We start from the raw sequence: 14,166 nt of genomic DNA on the forward strand, positions 1-14,166 counted from the left end.
TCCAAGGTCCCTTCCAGCCCTATGTTTCTTTAAATAGGTGATGAAAGATGGCACCCCAGACTAGCACCTTCATTTTGGAGAGGAGGAAAATTTTAACCTTGATCTGATTATTTTTCCCAATCATGCCCCAATGTGGATTTTTCTAGTCCCAATTCTTAAGAAGAAAATGTTAAAAGCCAAGACAAGGGCATATCCCTCCCCCTCCGCCTTTGAAATGAAAAACGGTGTCAAATTTTATGCCATAATAATGATTTAATATGGGTCACAGCGATAAAGAATTGTAAGCCAAAAGAATTCTGACTTTATAGGAATCAATTGATGTATTTTAATCACTGGTTCCTGTTTGATCTCTCCCATTAGTGGAAGTTCTTGGCTGTTCCTTTTAGTGAATACTCCCATGCATGTATCAAGAATGTTGCATCCTTATAGACATAAGCCAACAATCAAAGTTTTTTTTGGGGGGGGGGTGTTACATTTTTTTAGGAGCAACAAGACAGATACCTAATTTGATTGAAAAGATAATTCATGTAAATTTATTGAAAGTGAAGTGGGGGAGCTAGAGTAGGCTTGCCCTCGTGTTTCCCCATCAAGCTTATTCCAAATAAACCGGGATTCTCTGGAATGCTAGCTTTCCTTTCTGTGTGAATCTCATTCCAGTTTTCCTGGTCTGCAGCATCAATTTTATGGTGGGAAAGTTCTTTGAGGAGGGGTGGTGTTTCTTTTTCTTTAATAAAAAAAATTAATAATTAAAAAGCCTAATTAATCAAAACAGGAGCTGCCACCTTGACATTCTGCTGCTATAATTTAAAATCCGAGGGGATCATTTGAAAGAATGGAAGAGGCAGAAGAAAAACAAAGTACTTTGGAGGTAAGATGCTGCCTACCTCATCAGGAGGCTGTGTTGTATTCACGAGAGCAGGTCAGTACAGTTTAACATATGGACGAAGCTGTTTATAGGACCAGTCCTATTTTATTTTGCATTTCCCTCCTGCTATTGGGTCTGTCTTGCTCTATCTCCTCCTTTAACTAGATAAGTGCTTCTTAAGTATCATGAACTAGTATTTATAGATGAAACTCAAACTGCCCAGTCTTCAGCAAAGGAATCTAGAGTTCAGAACAAGGTCCGGGAGCCGGATTCAGCCGACGGGGTGATTAGATCTGGCCCACGGGGTTGCCCTAGAAACAGCAAAGGACTGGCCTGTAGTGCCTCTGCCAGCAAAACCAGAGATAACGAGAGCCGGGTGGGGGCATCCAGAGCTCCGTTTCCGCTGGCAGAGGGGTTGCAGGAAGTTTGGGAGCCCGTTTTCACTGGCTCGGGCCACCATAGGCACCCCCAATATGAGTGATATTGAGCTGGCCATGCTCCCCCCCTGGCCATGCCCTCTCCCCGGTCGTCCCCCCGAGGTCAAACACAACCCTGATGCGGCCCTCAATGAAATCAAGCTTGACCCCCTAAGAGGTAGGAAGACTGATATATAAGCAAAATATGACCCACCAATGGATATCAGAAAATCCTTGTTTGCAACATACTTTTTGAAATAGGATTACAAAATGGGTTCCACCACAAAACCGCGGACGACAAAATCGCGGTCGACGAAAGCGCATATGTGACGTCATCACAGCGCGACGAAAAAGATCGAAAAATGTAAAAATAAAGCGAAAACCTTACCCTAACCCCCCCAAACCTAACCCTAAACCTAACCCTAAACCTAACCCTAAACCTAACCCTAAACCTAACCCTAAACCTAACCCTAAACCTAACCCTAAACCTAACCCTTAACCTAACGAAAAACCTAACGCTAACCCTTAACCTAATGCTAAACGTAACGCTAACGCTCTAAACCTAACCCTAACCCTTAACCTAACCCTAACCCTAACCCTTAACCTAACACTTACCTTTATGTGAATCGGCTTTCTGTAATTTAATTTTTATTTCAATTTTTCGATCTTTTTCGTCGTGCTGTGATGACGTCACATACGCGATTTCGTCGGCCGCGCTTTTGTGGAACGCGGTTTTGACGGGTCACGTGCAAAATGGTGTCTCCTTCCTTAGAAGTGCTGAGCTAGCCTTCCCCAGCTAGGGCAAATCTGCATTTACCCTCTTTAATCAAGGATTCTAGATTTCTTTACTTGCTTTTTGTCTTTTTCCCCCCCCTAAACATTTCTATTTGGCAAATCTTGAGTCACAATATCACAAAGACCTTTATTAGGCTGTCACAATATTATGATAAGACCTGAAAATTAGCTGCATCTAGGACAGGCAATAGATGCAAGAAGGGGTATTGAAAACTCAAAGCTTTTGCTGCCATCCAGTAATTATGACCGATGTTTGTGTGTAAACACAAAGAATTGTCTACCTATATGTGTATTTGTGTATACATACATAAATGAGCACAGAGGGGGAAGAATAACAAAAGGGACAAAGGGGGAAAAATGGAAAGAAAAATGCAGAAAGGAAAAAAAAGACTAAAAAAATATATTATGTGATTTTAAGTGTGAACCTAAGTTTAAAATAAGAGGGATGTGGTGGCTTAGTGGTTATGACAGCTGTGCTTGTCGACCAAAAGGTCGCAGTTCGGTGGGTCGAATCCCTAGTGCCGTATAATGGGGTGAGCTCCCGTTACTTCTCCCAGCTTCTGCCAACATAGCAGTTGGAAAGCACGTAAAAAATGCAAGTAGAAAAATAGGGACCAACTTTGGTGGGAATGTAACAGCGTTTCGTGCACCTTCGACGTTTAGTCATGCCGGCCACAGGACCACGGAGACGTCTGTGGACAGCGCTGGCTCTTCAGCATTGAAAAGAAGATGAGTACTGCCCCCTAGAGTCCGGATCGACTAGCACATATGTGTGAGGGGAACCTTTTACCTTTTAAGTTTAAAATGCATCATTTACCTTGACCACAAATCTTATTCTTAATGTAATCATAAAAACGTGCCTACCATTAATTATTTATTGATTTATAGCTATGAATATAATACTTTATTCTAGGATTCTTGTACATATAGCTGTCTTAGTGATCTTTTTTTAATTGTTTATTAAAAATGCTAAGTTTAGAACCAACTGAACGATGCTATAATATTTAATAGTAACTCACGGTTTTACATGTTACTAATCCATCTGACCCATACTGTACCTGTGGGGTACAGTGTTTTGTTTTAACATATCATAATTTTCAAACCAAAATTCCCCTCTCAGTAAATCAAAGAGTTTAAAAAGACGATTGGCAATAACCTCATCTCAAGTATCAATACCTTTGCAAACTCCACAAACCTCCCAAAAATGGCACGTTCCTAGCCTTGGGGGGCTTGCAGAATGCTCCTGGGGAGGTGGGGGGAGCAAAAATGAGCAAAAAACGGCCCATTTTTCATGAAAACAGGCCCGTTTTTTGTCAAAAAAAATTACATGCATAGCCTTATGGAGGCTTATAGAGTACAGCTGAGGGCTGGGGGGGGGCAAAAAAACAGCCCTTTTTTGCTCATTTCTGCCCTCCCGGGCCCCCAGGAGTTCTCTAAAAACCTCCATAAGGGTATGCACAGCTGTTTTGGTGAAGGGGGTGGGGTTTCAGGAGGCAAAAAATGCTGTATTTGATGTATAAGATGCATCCAGATTTTCAGCCTCTTTTTTTGAGGAAAAAAGGTGCGTCTTATACTCCGAAAAATACGGCAAGTTGTACTGTCGGAGATAAATCTTAAGCACTTTATTTTCTATGTAAAAAAAATTAAGTGGAAGTCAAGAGCCCATTATACATTTATATAGCACATATCCACCTACATTTGCTAGAGGGCTTAATATGTTGAACACGTTTTCAAGGATATATAACTTAATTATTCTGTGCAACACACAATGATATATAATTCATGTCTTCCAAATACATATAGTTCTTGACCTATGACTACTGCTGAGCTCAATATTGCTGTTGTTTAACAATTTTCCGTTTAACAATTTTCTCTTGTTAAGTGAGACATTTGTCAAGTGGGTTTTATGACATTTCTCGCCAAAGTTGTTAAATGAACCTCTTCAGTTGATAAGTTAGTAAGCTGGTTATTAATGGTTATTAACCATTGAGTTCGCTTGTCAGAAGGTCACAAAAAAGGATCACATGACCTGGGGATGCTGCAATGGTCATAAGTATGAACCAGTTGGCAAACATCCAAACATTGATCACGTGACCATGGGGATGCTGCATAGGTCGTAACTGTGAAAAATTATCACTTTTTTTCAGTTCTAACTTCGGACGGTCACTAAGCAAATTTAGGACTACCTAATTTAGGAGTTCTTAATCTTTTTTTTTAAAAAAAAAATACCAGAATGGAAATAGGAATCTGAAATGTTTGTAAAATGGAAGATTTCAGTAATGAGTTTCATAAGGAGATATCTCCACTGAGAAATCCTTCCCTTTGTTTGATTTTTCTTTTTTTCTGGAACGCAGAAGAATCCCGATATGCGCTTCCTAATATTTGGGTAATGTTTTATCTGTGGAGAGAACTGAGATACAGATACTGAGGGGAGATATGAGAGCAGTCTTCCAATATTTGAGGGGCTGCCACAGAGAGGAGGGGGTCAAGCTATTTTCCAAAGCACCCGAAGGCCAGACAAGGAGTAATGGATGGAAACAGACCAAGGAGAGATTCAACCTGGAAATAAGGAGGAAATTTCTGACAGTGAAAACAATCAACCCATGGAAGTTGCCTTCGGAAGTTGTGGGAGCTTCATCCCTGGAGACTTTCAAGAAGAGACTGGATTGCCACCTGTCAGAAATGGTGTAGAGTCTCCTGCTTAAGCGGGATGTGTGGGTGGGTTGGACTAGATGACCTATAAGGTCCCTTCCCACTCTGTTACTCTGTATCTGTCTTCTCCAAAAGAAAGGAGCACCTCAAGTTATTTTTCCATGGACGGGATGAGAGGGATGTCAATCAATGCTTTTTCAAAGTTTAAGAACCTGTGGATTTGAAGTTCTGTTGGACATGGCAGGACTTATACAAATAGTCCTTGACTTACAACCTTTTTTTTAGTGGCCATTCAAAGTTACAACCACACTGAAAAATGTGAGCTAAGAATGCTTTTCACACAGCCACTGCAGCATCCCCATGGCCACGGGATCAAAATCCAGACGCTTAGCAACTGATTCATATTTGTGACATGAGTCAGTCAATCTTATCAATATTTATGAATATTTATCACAGTTTCCCGGGGTTGTGGGATCCCCTTTTGTGACCTCCAGACCAGCAAAGTCAATGGGGAAGCCATTGGCACTTCACAACTGTGTTACTAACTTAACAACTGCTGTGATTCACTTAGCAACTGTGGCAAGAAAGGTCATAAAATGGGGAAAAACTTAACAAAATCTCTTGGCGACAGAATTTTTGGACTCAGTTGTGGTCATAAATCAAGGACTGCCCGTAATTGTGTAACATACAGTGGAATATTGTCTGGGTTTTTTTTTCTCCTCATTGAATGTTGCCTTTAAGTTTTTTGGAGCTGGCTGTCATCATGCACTAACAGGATACAGTGATTCACCTTTAAATAGGTAGGTGTCAGCCTTTTGAGGTAGTCCAGTCCAGGAAACCAAAATTATGAGTATAAATCTACTTTTATTGTAGGGTTTCAGTCACAGAATCTGACAAGCCTTAATGTACCACTCCCAGCCTTGCTTTTCGTGTTCCAGAGAAGTAGGGAGAGTCAACTATGATATCAGATTAGATGCTTGCTGTGGATTCAGATTTTGGTTCTCGTCCCTTTGTCTAAGATGCAATGTTTCCTTCTGTATGTTAAGGTTATTCTCGCAACAAACCATTACAATAAGTTGTTCTGTTTCCAGCTTCAGGGTAGAAATCACGGGCTTGCGTGAAGACTAACTCATGTATGACCCTGCTTGAATCAACTTTTTTTCCCCCTGGTGCTACCCCTGCTATATGGAGAGCATGCATTATACTGTTTATTTATTACATTTTTAAAGCTGCCTTTCTCACCAATATAGCCAGGCTGGGCAGCTTATCATATAATGAAATGGTAAATTTTTTTAAAAAAAAATTAGAAAAACTGAGTAGAAAAGTTAAAAAGTAAAAACCAGCCTGGGTGTGAGAATCTTTTCTATCCCATCAGCCTCTCACAGTGTACAGGGGGCACCAGGCCAATTGGCAGAGCCACATTTTTAGCCTCTTCTGGAGCCAGATCTCACCTCTGACAGGAGAATATTCCAGAAGATGGAGGGCCATAGCAGAGAAGGCTGTTCTTCTGAACCCCACCAGCCGAAATTCTTTTTCAGATTCTTTTTCCGACGGCATCCAAAGTAGATCCTTTCCGCTAGAACCAGTGGGGCGAGTTAGACCCATCATTGGCAGATGCTTTTCCATCGGGGCACTGAGATTGTTCAATACTTTAGAAGCAGTTATTGATATCCAGCCTTGGGAAGTTTTAAATATGGAGGATAACCAGGGGTAAGATTCAGCCGGTTTGGACTGGTTCAGGTGAACCGATAGCTACGACGATCAGCTGGGAGTGAACCGATGATCAGGTGGGCCCGCCCCCCCCGCCCCTGCGCTTTACTTACCTATATCCTCTCAGCTGATTCACGTGGCAGAGCAGAGACTTAAGCCTCAGCTGTGTTACTCCCCAGAAGTAACGTGGAAGGTAAGTTTTGTTAAAACTGCACAAAACATGTGCAGCGCGCATCAGACGCAGGCATGCGTGGAGCGCTGGTGTGCGAAACATGCACTCATTGAACTGGTTGTTAAACCAGCAGGATCCCACCACTGAGGATAGCAAGTCGCCTTTTACTTTAAATGCAAATAAGATGCAATACAAATTGCAACCTTGTGTTAGCTGTCCAGAGCGATTGAATAAAGCTGTGCAGTCCTTCCAATTCAAAAGATCTTTCAGCACACACGGAGTTCTCAACTAGCCCTTTTCTTAATCCCTTGGTTCAAACGTGTGTCTGAGATTGTGCTTCAGCCCTGGATAAAGATGCAGCTGGAGAATGGAGGAACGTTTAGAAACCCAGCTCTTCAGTTGGTTTCTGAAGTTGTGTAACCATCAGTACTTAATGACAGTAAAGGATAGCAATAGCAATAGCAATAGCAGTTAGACTTATATACCGCTTCATAGGGCTTTCAACCCTCTCTAAGCAGTTTACAGAGTCAGCATATTGCCCCCACAGTCTGGGTCCTCATTTCACCCGCCCGTGGCATGACAAAACCGCGGTCCACTAAAGCGCGCCCGATTAAAGCGCGTACCTGACGTCATCAGCAGCACGACAAATACGACCGCGGAGAAAAAAGGGCGCTTTAAAAAGCGCTTTTAAAGCAAGCCGATTCACGTAAAGGTAAGGGTTAGGTTTAGGGTTAGGGTTAGGTTAAGGGTTAGGGTTAGGTTTAGGGTTACGTTAAGCGTTAGGGTTAGGTTTAGGGTTAAGTTAAGGGTTAGCGTTAGGTTTAGTGTTAGGTTAAGGGTTAGGTTTAGGGTTAGGTTTAGGGTTAGGTTAAGGGTTAGGTTTAGGGTTAGGTTTAGGGTTAGGTTTGGGGGGGTTAGGGTAAGATTTTCGCGTTAATTTTAACTTTACCCCTCACAGCGTGATGTTTTTGTCGCGCTGTGATGATGTCAGGTACGCGCTTTCATCGAGCGCGCTTTAGTCTACCGTGGTTTTGTGGTGGAACCCACCCACCTACGAAGGATGGAAGGCTGAGTCAACCTTGAGCCGGTGAGATTAGAACCGCTGAACTGCAGAAACAATCAGCTGAAGTGGCCTGCAGTACTGCACCCTAACCACTGCGCCACCTCGGCTCCAGGATGATTGAAGGTCTGCAAAAATGGACTCAGAATCAGAAGAGCTAAACTATAGAATGAGAATGCTGATGGGCTAATCTGTCTGGGAAGCTTTAATCCAAATTCCTACAATAAGCAGGAGGTTAATCCATTCCATATCTGATTCCACACCGCCTCATTTGAGTGGCCTCATTTGACTGGCTCCCAGCTTAGTTTTTCACGGAAAGGTTGCAGAGGTGTAGACATTTCCTTATCAAACTGTGCTTAAGAGAAATCTTCAGGCATCTGCAATGTCTCCTAGCGAGTGTCCTAGGATTGGAAAAAGCTGTAGCCCCTCAAAGACCAAAAGGCATTAGTGATTTTTTTACCTTCAGCCTGGAATCTAACCCAGCAAGTAGGAAATTGAGCGTTGCAAAATATCAAACGAGGAAAGAATCACGAAAGGAAATGATTGCTTGTGAATCAAGATGCATACAATGCAGTGGCAGAATTATTCTTCAATGGGGATCTTACTCTGAAGTTCCCTTTTGCAAGATCAGTTCTGCCTTTGCGCAAATCGGATACTGTACTTTGCCCTGAACTCTGGAAAAATCCATCAGAAGTAAAGGAAGAACAGCCATCAGCCAAATATCCAGCTGTCCGTTGCTCTTTCATGACGTTCAACCTAAAATTAGCCCATTTAACAGAGTAGTGCTAATTGTGTCAAAGGCTATCTGCTCGATCTGGCTTTAATTATTTAGCTTTTTGTGAGTTGTTTTAATCCCACCATTATTATTTTTTTATAAATAACTTAAGGTAAACATACCTATCTCCTAGTGCAGTGTTTCTCAACCTTGGCAACTTGAAGATGTCCGGACTTCAACTCCCAGAATTCCCCAGCCAGCATTCGCTGGCTGGGGAATTCTGGGAGTTGAAGTCCGGACATCTTCAAGTTGCCAAGGTTGAGAAACACTGTCCTAGTGATTGGTCCAAAGTCACCCAGTCGGTTCCACCACAAAACCGCGGACGACAAAATCGCGGTCGACGAAAGCGCGCATTTGACGTCATCACAGCGCGACGAAAACATCGCGCTGTGATCGAAAAATGTAAAAACAAAGCGAAAACCTTACCCTAACCCCCCCAAACCTAACCCTAAACCTAACCCTAAACCTAACCCTTAACCTAACCCTAAATCTAACCCTAACCCTAAACCTAACCCTTAACCTAACGCTAAACCTAACGCTAACCCTTAACCTAACGCTAAACGTAACCCTAACGCTCTAAACCTAACCCTAAACCTAACCCTTACCTTTATGTGAATCGGCTTGCTTTAATTTTATTTTTATTTCAATTTTTAATTTTTTCGTCGCGCTGTGATGACGTCAAATGCGCGCTTTCGTCGATCGCGCTTTTGTTGACCGCGGTTTTGACGGGTCACGCACCCAGTCGGCTTACTTATTTAAGGCAGCCCTAGAACTTACAGTTTTCTGGTTTCTAGCCTGTTCCTTTAACCACTAGACCAAACTGGCTTTCTTTTTAATTACCTGGTAGTTTCTTCATCAGACGCTATTCACTGACTTTAAGAGAAATCTTCAGCAATGTCTTCTAAGTGAGAGTAGAATTGTAAAAGGCTGTAGCCCCCTTAAAGGCAAAGAGGCATTAGTGGTGCTTTTCCTTCAGCCTGCAATCTAAACTTTTCTCAGCATGTGGGAAATTGAAGTTTTTAAAATACCAAATGAGAAAAGAATCACATGAGAAAATGATATAGTATGAAACAAGATGCATACAGTAGCCTAATTATTCTTTAATGGAGCTTTTGTTCTGAAGTTGCGAGAATGGAGAGGTATCTAAAAGGATATGATCTTTTTTTATATTTTATAATGCCAATAAAAAGTTCTTCTGGGGGAGAACCAATGCAGAGCACTTAAAAAATTGACCTATGATGTGTTTTTCACACATGACCATTGCATCATCTCCATGGTCACATCCTCAAAATTCAGGTGCTTGGCAACTGACTCATATTTATGACGGTTGCAGTATCCTGGGGCCATGTGATCCCCTCTTGTGACCTTTGGACAAGCAAAGCCCATGGGCAAGCCAGATCCACTTAACAACTGTGTTACTAACTTAACTGTTGTGATTCACTTAAGAACTGTGCCAAGAAAGGTCGTAAAAATGGGCAAAACTCACTTAACAAATGTCTCACTTTGCACGTGAGCAGGGCTCAATTATGGTCATAAGTTGAGAGCTACCTATTATCTCTCTCTCTCTCTCCATCTAAAAGCAACTCCTTTGGAAAAGAGATAGCAAGGACATCATAGATAATGAGAGCTGCATTTTATTCATTATAAAAGCAACCATCGCTTTGAAAAGCTTGACTAATATTATGCGTCATGTGACTGAAAGAAAGCCAAAAAGATTGTTGTTCAACGTTTCATTCTCAGTGTGAGACAGACTATAATATTGAGGTAATTTAGAAGATATTCAGTATAAACATTGAATCCGTGTGCAGGAATTACTTTAAATGGAGATCCTGTTGAATGATCCTACTATTATCAATACCAAGAAGCTACCACACAAATTCTATAAAAGCAGCAGGCTGCTCTTTTTGTATAGTGGCAAAGAACAGCTCTTAGCAAAACACTAGTTAATTGTTGCTAATTTAGGGTGCCTGAAAGTACACTATTGAGTGCTTCTGGCAGTTGGGTGCAGTTAAAAAAAAAATGCTGCGTGTCTAGAAAAACTGGCTGCCTCAATTGCTTATTTGCTTTGCTTTTCAAGATCTATCCCGGAGCAGTAAAATTTTGAGATTAAAGAAGGAGGGTTAATTTATGCTTTTAGAATCTGTGATCCTGGAAGGGCTAAAACTTGAAACATAGGTATGAAGGGTAGATCACCCATTCGGATGGCAGCAAGCCTCTAAGGTTAACTTTTGTTAGAAGAGGGTGATAGAGCTGTCTCCCTGTTTAAGATACTCCCATTTAGCTTGATGGCCAGAGCAGTTCGGTGGAGGGAGGAAATAGGAAGGAAAAGATGAATCACTATAGTATTATTGTGGTTTGTTGGCAGTCAGCCAGATGTTTAGTTTGGAGTTGGCATTTTCGTCATCCTGTGGAGCCCTCCCAAAGACCTGGGACAGACAGAGGTGGAAGTTTGATGATGTTAGAAGTATCCTGGTAGGATGTAAGCTGTTCTGAATAAAGTTGCCTTCTGCTGATAGTGAATTTGTCAATGTCGATGACATATAGATAGATAGATAGATAGGTAGGTAGGTAGGTAGGTAGGTAGGTAGGTAGGTAGGTAGGTAGGTAGGTATGTATGTATGTATGTATGTATGTATGTATGTACATACGTACGTACGTACGTACGTATGTATTGTGTCACAACCCCTGGTATGCCCAAATATGGGAGGAAGCATACTGCTTCCTTTCTCTGACTATCGGCTCATCACAAGAGACCATCCAGACAGAATGCCAATATTTTTACTGTTGCCTTTGTTACATTTGTGTTGTATTTGTGCTGATAAATTATATATCTATATCTATATCTATATCTATATCTATATCTATATCTATATCTATATCTATATCTATATCTATATCTATATCTATATCTATATCTATATCTATATCTATATCTATATCTATATCTATATCTATATCTATATCTATATCTATTAAGAATGGGGTGAGGTCCACGGTAGACAGTTTGCGATTGAAGCTGTGAGGGTTTGAGGCTGTAACAATGGATTCGGGTAGAGCATTCCAGGCGTTGACCACTCTGTTGCTGAAGCCGTATTTTCTGCAATCGAGTTTGAAGCGTTTAACCTTGAGTTTGTACAGGCAAGACGTTATAGCAGAAAATTGTGTGTACTATGCTTAGATCGAACCGCAGGTGGCACAGTTCCAGATTGACCAAGACCAAAATTTCAAGCCTGGTGTTTTAGGGAATTCTATTGTGAGTAGAGGAGTGGAGGACTCGTCTTGTGAAATACCTCTGCACCTGCTCAATCGTGTTAATATCTGATATACAGTGTGGGCTCCAGACCGATAAGCTGTATTTAAGAATTAGCCATCTGAACTTTGCTCCATGCTATCTATATTAGTTGTCTTGTCAAAAATTGTTATTGTTTTCTTATATCTCTTACTCTTCTAGGGATCTGTTTTAGGACTACTATTTCTCTCTCTTTATATTTCAATGTGTCATCTCCGTAATTGCTCTTTTTTGCTTTCTTGGTACATCTCACATGTACTTCTCTAGGGAGTTTGTTTCTGTCGCCTATCTAGTATATACTCTAAATATTTCATTTCTCCCAGTGTAATGAACATTGTTGTAAACACTGTGATTATTTTTTTCCAAAGTATGGGTACTCACACAACACACTGTTTAATTGAAAATGGAATTTTTATATGTTAAAAAAAAGTATGCAAAAAAAAAGTGCAGTACTGCAGGCTACTTCTGCTGATCACCGACTGCCAGCAGTTTGGCAGTTCAAATCTCACCAGGCTTAAGGTTGACTCAGCCTTCCATGGGTAAAACGAGGACCCAGATTATTGGGGGCAATAGGCTGACTCTGTAAAGCACTTATAGAAGGCTGTAAAGCACTGTAAAGCGGTATATAAGTCTAAGTGCTCTTCCTTCCTTCCTTCCTTCCTTCCTTCCTTCCTTCCTTCCTTCCTTCCTTCCTTCCTTCCTTCCTTCCTTCCTTCCTTCCTTCCTTTCTGCACAGTGATTGGAATGCAGTATTGCAGGCTAATTCTACCCACTGCCAGCTGCCAGCAGTTCAATCCTAACCAGCTCAAGGTTGACTCAGCCTTCCATCCTTCTGAGGTTAATAAAATGAGGATCCAGATTGTTGGGGGCAAGAGGCTGACTCTGTAAACCGCTTAGAGAGGGCTGCAAAGTACTGTGAAGCGGTATATAAGTTTAAGTGCTATTGCTACCCCTTCCTTCCTTCCTTCCTTCCTTCCATCCATCCATCCATCCATCCATCCACCTACCCACGCACGCACGCACCCGTCCATCCATCCATCCATCCATCCATCCATCCATGATGCACAGTGGTTAGAATGCAGCATTGCAGGCTAACTCTGCTGACTGCCGGGAGTTCAATCCTGACTGGCTCAAGATAATTCATCCTTTCATCCTTTCAAGGTCAGTAAAATGAGGCACAAGATTGCGGGGTGGGCGGGGAGGGGGGGGGGAATAGGCTGACTCTGTAAACCGCTTAGAGATATATAAGTCTTAAGCTATTGCTAAGTGCTATCATGCATGAATGTCTATTTTCGGTTCTTTGTGGTAGCTCAGAGGATAAGGAGCTCTTTGGGTGTGATGGAATGTACCGTAGTCAGGAGGTGGATCTCCAAGAGGTGGGGATGCATTCCAAAAGGCTACTCAATTTGTGTGTTATGTGTGAGAGAAAGAGGAGGGTGAAGACAGCTTAATAATTCCCAGAGTGTATCATAGGTGCAGATAATAGAGTCTCCAATCTGCAAACTTCCCTGCCCCCCCTATAGGTGAGAACCAATAAAGAACTCAGAAGAATCATCCTTGGCTTTGGATATTTCATTGAAAACGGGGATAGAAATGTTTTAAATAGCAATAAATAAAAGTTTTAAAAAACTCTCAAAAACAACTGAAAATAATGTCAATTGCGTAAGACTTATAATGTGTTGCCCCTCATCCTGAAGACTTCATACTATCCTCATAAGTTGCAGCTGTCATTAATGTCTAAAGATTTGGGAGTGAGAATCTGGAGAACTCTGAAGAAATCCAGTTTGTCAGCGTTCCAAATACCATGTAGAATCAAATCAGAATCGAAGGCAAAACTATGCTTAAAGTTCCAATTTAATAAAGCAGGCATGTTGGCACATAGCTGTGGGGTCCCAACTCTGGAAGTTACATCGGAATCCCACCCAGTTAAAAGTTCATGATCTTGTCCCCACACCCACAATCCATCACATGGTCCAATCTCCTTCTTCCACGCTGGCGTCCATGCCCAGCTTCTTCCGGTCAGGTGTACTGGTGTGGAGTCAAAGGATGACTTTGGCTTCTAGCAAAGAATGAAAAACAATACATTCCAAAATCCTACTCCTTCTAAGCCCCCCTCCCATTGACTATACGTAAAGAAACAGCATAATGAAATAAGAGAAAGTGTAGCAGGCCAAAATTCTAAAAGGAATATAAATGCAGGCCTGACACCAGGTTTATCTTGATCACAGATTAACAGAGTTGGACGGGATAGGTCATCTAATCCAACCCCTCACTCAAGCAGGAGGCCCTACATCATTTCTGACAGTCCAGTCTCTTCTTGAAAGTCTCAAGTGATGAAGTTCCCACAATTTCCGAAGGCAACTCTTCTATTCCATCGGTTGACTGTTCCCACTGTCAGAAAGTTCCTTCTTATTTCCATGTTGAATCTCTCC

General features: G+C 41.7%; 1 protein-coding gene across 1 annotated transcript in view; it reads left to right on the plus strand.

Moving 5' to 3' along the window:
* Positions 1–14,166, plus strand: part of ST3GAL4 (ST3 beta-galactoside alpha-2,3-sialyltransferase 4) — a 155,374-nt gene that overhangs the window by 98,278 nt on the left and 42,930 nt on the right. Inside the window, exon 4 of the mRNA XM_087706342.1 lies at positions 773–868. Within this exon, the coding sequence (XP_087562468.1) occupies positions 833–868 (36 nt within the window). The 5' untranslated portion in view covers positions 773–832. The remainder of the gene's footprint in view (positions 1–772; positions 869–14,166) is intronic.

Source organism: Thamnophis sirtalis, unplaced genomic scaffold (genome assembly GCF_051295495.1).
Source record: "Thamnophis sirtalis isolate CommonGarterSnake01/CBP01778 unplaced genomic scaffold, rThaSir2_p1.2 scaffold_2, whole genome shotgun sequence".
NCBI classification, from domain to species: Eukaryota; Metazoa; Chordata; class Lepidosauria; order Squamata; family Natricidae; genus Thamnophis; species Thamnophis sirtalis.